Source organism: Acyrthosiphon pisum, chromosome A1, assembly GCF_005508785.2.
Source record: "Acyrthosiphon pisum isolate AL4f chromosome A1, pea_aphid_22Mar2018_4r6ur, whole genome shotgun sequence".
NCBI lineage: Eukaryota > Metazoa > Arthropoda > Insecta > Hemiptera > Aphididae > Acyrthosiphon > Acyrthosiphon pisum.
Genome location: NC_042494.1, coordinates 85,895,000 through 85,900,999, shown reverse-complemented (window position 1 = coordinate 85,900,999; position 6,000 = coordinate 85,895,000). Strand labels below are relative to the sequence as shown.

Here is a 6,000-nt window from a genome sequence, read left to right as displayed (position 1 = left end):
TTATTTATGATTATCAGTGAATAGCTGCGGTGCATGCACAATTAAAGATTGGCAAACTGAAGGCCATCTGGCCATAGTATTAATTAGGCCTAGGCCAATTGTGGACAGCAAAATTACAGGGTGTGCGAGTGCACACCCTGCCCCCCCCCCCCAAATGGCGCCCCTGCATTTCCTGTCTGCCATTGATTTTATTGATGTTTTACTCTTAGGTATGTATGATGTATTGATTGTAAAAACTATTGAGTATAGACGTGCATGTGCATAATTATTGAAAATAACTGATTAAATATCTCACGTTTTTATTCATTTATTTTTCGTCTCTTAAAATATATGTATTTTATATTTTCTGATGGCTTATGGCTTTAGTAAAAGTTGAGATTATTTTATGTAAGGTCAATAATTGATAGTTTATTATAATTATTATAATAAACTATATTAACCTATACCTACAGTCGATACCTACCTATTTGATATTTCTTCTATTTAAAAGGAAATGATTATATGCGTTCAGTTTTTATTTTTGCATACTCAGACAGTTGGACATAATTTAGATACAAATTCATAATATATAAATTTATTTAAAATTTTATTTTTATTATTTTGTGATACAAAAATTAAGGAATTATTAATAAAATGTTGTATGTATATTGTATATATTATAGACTAGTATATTAGTATTATATAGTGTATAATTATATGATAAATACTATCAACTAAACGTCCTTACGTCTATATCAAGGTAACAATTCCAATAACAGATTATTTTAATCAACGTATAGTATAAGTACCTACTGTTATATTTAAATGTGTTTAATAATTTTAATAATGTGCTAGATTTATGCAGCCTAGATGAAGAGGTACAGAGACGGTAAAATAAACTGAAAATAGTTTGTCATCGACAGAAAAAATAGGTAGTTACGTTTATTCATATTTTTTCATTTTATTTATTTGTCTTTATTTGAACATTCACGTTATAGGTACCTATACTTATTGTCTGGTTATAAATTCTGTGTATAAAAATACAATAATATTAACCTTTATTCATACGTAAGCGTGTATTATGGGAGGTACCTACATTATATTTTTCAACTATACATTGATAGCCATTTCATTATTTTTACACATCTTGTATTATGTCTGTCGGTCTGTATTATGATCTGGTAGCACGCTTAGTCTAATACTCTCATAAACCTAGAGATACGAATATTTTAATAGGATTATTACTATATTATTATTATAGGTTGTTTTGTCAAAGAAAGCAAGAATGTAAAAACATGATATAATTTATTCAACTGTCTTCTATTGTCAACACTCAACTCGTAGGTATATAGGTGTTCATTACATGGTAATTATTGTGCAAAGTCCATTCTCCATAATAATACCCTACCTATCGCTTCTATCACGATTTACGATGTTGTTGCAACTTGTAGCATCAAGTGCAATGAATAAAAGTGTAAAACTGATTTATTTACTTAATTAATATAGAAAAAATATCAATATATCATATAAGGTATATGTATATTTTTAATGAAAATGTATGAGTACTGAGTACCTATAGGCTACAGTCTAAAATGTTTTTATACATCGTACATAACTACATAAACTAATACCTATTTTATAATGACATTCATATTACTTTAATATTTATGAATAAATAAGATTTTCAAACAGCAGTAGGTACCTAAATTTAATTGTTGTCATAGTATTATACTAAACCTTTAAATATATTTTTTTCAATCAATTAACGATTTATTTTATGAACTATAACTTATAAGAATGATACTCTTTTGTACACCTATTTTACTTTATAGAATTTTATTTTCAGATATTATTTTTAACTATAGTTAAAAAAAAAAATTAAAATTGGCCAACGCATTTTTTGATTACTTTTTATAGATTTTCTTCTGGCACTTAAAAATTGTTTTAGTAAATGGAGCTATATAGAAGATTGTAGCCAGGCATATATCTGAGAGTTGATACACTTATATTACAACTATAATATTAGTTTTTATTTTTAAACAAAGTACCTAACTTTAAATCATGAAGGTTACAATTAACAGGTCATTCATATAGTATAAATACTACAATACAAATTCCATATAAAAAATTGATATTTTAAAATTCATTGTTATAATAAGTTATAACTTATAAATAAAGTTCTAAGAAACTTTTAGAAACATTTTACTAACTATTATATGACCATCGACTGTCGACTACCTACCCTATATTGCGTAAATATTTAAATATTCTATACATATTTATACCTACGTTTAACGCTTAGAGTATCTCAATATAGCTATATATTACCTACATTAATATTAATATAGTATACTGTTTATATAATTCATAGCTCATCATGAATACCTGTCATCCAATATCCATTGAAAACAAAACAAATAATTTTTTTCAAGATCTACAATTAATATCATTTCATATAATTGTAATAAGTACTATTACAATTTACAGTATAGGTAATATGTATAATATTATAATATAATATGTATAATATATTACTTATTAATTGTTAGTTGGGTATTATAAAGATTTTATTAGGCAGTTATACCTTCCTTTTATTATTTTTCCTAATGTTTATAATATGTATACCTACCTATTTGTATATTATTTATGACTTCTATAAACTGCCAACTATAAATATAAGTATTAAGTAGTAAGGAAAACCAAAAAACAAATTGCCGTTCCATAGTTAAGTTTTCATAGATTTTAATATTACATATCTATATCCACGCATAGATAATAAATAAATATGCATTATACTTGGGATCTTTATTTGTTATAGGTAGGTACCCACTTGCAATAAATGTTGACATTTTTCAACTAAAATCAATCGAGTAAAATACTTAACCAGCTACCTATACTTAAAGTGTATAATTACGTTTATGGGGAATTATAGCGGTGCCTATACATATATTGTAATACTTACCGCAACTATGTTTTATTAGGTTCAAAATAAAGTGTTATTTAGGTAGGTAGGTGGTACTCACTAATGAAAGAATCTTCGGAACAAACCGTAAATTGACTATCCGACCAACGACCAACCATGGTTAACGATTCTTAAATTGAACTAAGTCGTAAATAGCCGCTTTGGCGCTCATCATAAACTGGGTACTCGTTAATCTTATTGTATTTTATAGTTGTTGCCTATTTGTTTAAACAACGCAATAAGTGTAGATATTAAAACCATATCTGTGTATTTATTGGATTATATTTTAAGTGTACCTAATATTACCTACATGTAATTATAATTTAAACATGTATACAAGGTGCAAACTACAAATAATAGCAATATAGGTACGAACGTATAGGTACAGTGTATACATATATATATTATTATTCATAATTTTACTTTTTACGGTGTAGGTACTGCTAAACGCTTAAACCTGCAGTTGATACCACTGTAATAGATAGGAAAATTTAAATTGCCTAATACATAGACATGTAGTCGTATAGGTATTATTTATTGTCGCATCCTGGATGATGCTCTATCCGCAAACCCTTAGGTATCCAACTTGAAAACGATATTTTAAAATAATATGATATTGTTAAATTCAATTCGACATGTGACGGAATTTATCCCATACAAAAACCCCGGGATGGAACTAGTATATCTTTAAATTCAATTTTTATATATGGGACGGAACTCGGATGCAGACATACAGCCCAATTTCCTGGCTTTCCAATCGACTTTCCCTCGTCGAATTGTCTGTGCTTCTTGGTTATCAAAAATAATAATCTCTTCAGACCACAACGACTTAAGCATTCCAACGCTTACTCGATTGGAAAAATCATATATTATAGGTACCTACCTTTAATTTCATTGGAACTAATCGAACTTAAGTTAATTAACCCATCGGGATCGGATGGTCGGCAATAACTATTGGGCTACATAATATTTTTATCTACCTGCTATTCGTATGTGACACATTTAGATTATTGGCGAAGCGATGAATGTATTGATTTTACAACGATGTGTGTTTTATTTATTTATTTTTGTGTTTGTCATCACCTTTTAGGGCAATGAAAATACTTCGATTTTCAACTTAAGTATATTGTTTGATGGGAAAGTGAATCTAGTTGGTTCATTGAAGATGCCAACATTTTAAAATTCTATGTAGTTTTCAAAAGCGCTAGGAAAACAAAAAAAAAAAACGAGAAAACCGATTTTGGCTTTTGGTGCAACTTTAAAACAAATTACCGTAGATACATGACATTTTCACTGGTTGTTTATATTTCCATTTACTATACATGATAAAATTTTCAAAATATTTTGATTTGTATTGAACGATTTAGGCCATTTTCAGTTTTCAATATTATTAGTTTTTTTTTCTATGAATGTCAATAAAACTTTATTTGTTGAGTAAAAATACTTGGAAATTGAATACAAAGCTTCTACTATATTTTTACAATGACATTTGAAAAATATTAAAAATCCTTGGTCACAGTTTTTTTTTATTAGCGTTTAAAGTTCAAAAATTCACAAAATATGTAAAAATCACGAAAATTAGCAAATTATTTTGAGTTAAGAATTCGTAAAAATTTTTCTTTTTAAATCTAAGATTTGAAAATGTAATACAAGATTCCTCATAATATCGTCTACCTTTATCAAAAAAAAATAATGTCTTCAAAAAAGTCAAATTAAATTTTTATGAGCGTTTGAAATTCATATTTTTACAACATTTGATATTCACTCGATTTCTCATGTAACGATTTTCTTATTCTGTTGTGAATAAAAAACGAATGACAGTAGATACTTGAAAATTTCACTGAATGTTTATATTAGCATTTTCTATAAGTACAAGAAAACAATTTTGAAAATAATTTGACTCTTTTTGAGCTGTTTACGGACATTGTCAGTTTTCAATTTTTTTAGTTTTTTTTCTATAAATATCATAAGTTTTATCTGTTGGGCCAAAAAGTATAAAATGCTAATTTTCGTGATTTTTCCATATTTTGTCAATTTTTGAACTTTAAATGCCAATAAAAAAAAACTGTGACTAAGAATTTTTAATATTTTTTAAATATAATTGTAACAATATAACAATATAGTAGGAGCCTTGTATTACATTTTCAAGTATTTTTACTCAACAAATAAAGTTATATTGACATTCATAGAAAAAAAGGTGGGTAAGTGGATGTCGCTCTTCTGTACAGTAGGTTACAAGTAAGTGGGTGACTGTATAATGGATAGTATTAAATTTGAATTCAATGATATAATATCACTGTATAAGAAAAACGATTCTGAGCGGAGACGGTTTGTCAGTCTAGGTATTAGACATACCTATTATAGGTATACTTATCTATAGTATTAAAAAAAAATTGACCTATAATAGGTATCAATAATAAATTCCAAATTAATCATATCACAATATCCATTAGGTAACGCGTTATACATCAACAACAAACCGTGATACTATCATAGATATATTATAATAGTATACTTTAGAAGTTTCAAGTACCCACAAGTAATATTATACAATCACAACAAAATAACTAAAATAGTTATTCCAGGCTTTTTAATATGTAATTTCGTCCACATTTGAACTTAAAATGACTATAAAAATAAACTGTGCTTATGTATTTCTTAGAATTTTTGGTAACAGAAATTAAATATTTACGTGAAATCTTGTTTTAAATTTTCAATCCTTAGATATAAAACTTGAACATTTTATAAATTTTTAACTACAAAATAATTATTCAATTTTTAATTTGATAAATTTTGTCAAAATTTCAACTTCAAATGCTTATAAAAAAAGTGTGTGCATATGTATTTTTAATATTTTACAATTGCTATTGTAACAATATATCAGGAGCCTTGCATTAAATTTTCACGCATTTTTACCAAACAAATAAAATTTTATTGATATTTATAGAAAAAAAAATTAAAAAAATTGAAAAATGACAATGTCCGTAAGCAGCTCAAAAAGAGTCAAGTTATTATCAAATTTTTATCGTGTATACAAAATTCTAATATAAACATTCAGT

At 26.4% G+C, this 6,000-nt stretch overlaps 1 protein-coding gene across 1 annotated transcript in view; it reads right to left on the bottom strand.

The window, feature by feature from the left end:
* Nucleotides 1-3,153, bottom strand: part of LOC100161167 — a 23,818-nt gene extending 20,665 nt beyond the window's left edge. Inside the window, exon 1 of the mRNA XM_001948136.5 lies at nt 3,003-3,153. Within this exon, the coding sequence (XP_001948171.2) occupies nt 3,003-3,060 (58 nt within the window). The 5' untranslated portion in view covers nt 3,061-3,153. The remainder of the gene's footprint in view (nt 1-3,002) is intronic.
* Nucleotides 3,154-6,000: the final 2,847 nt, after the last annotated feature.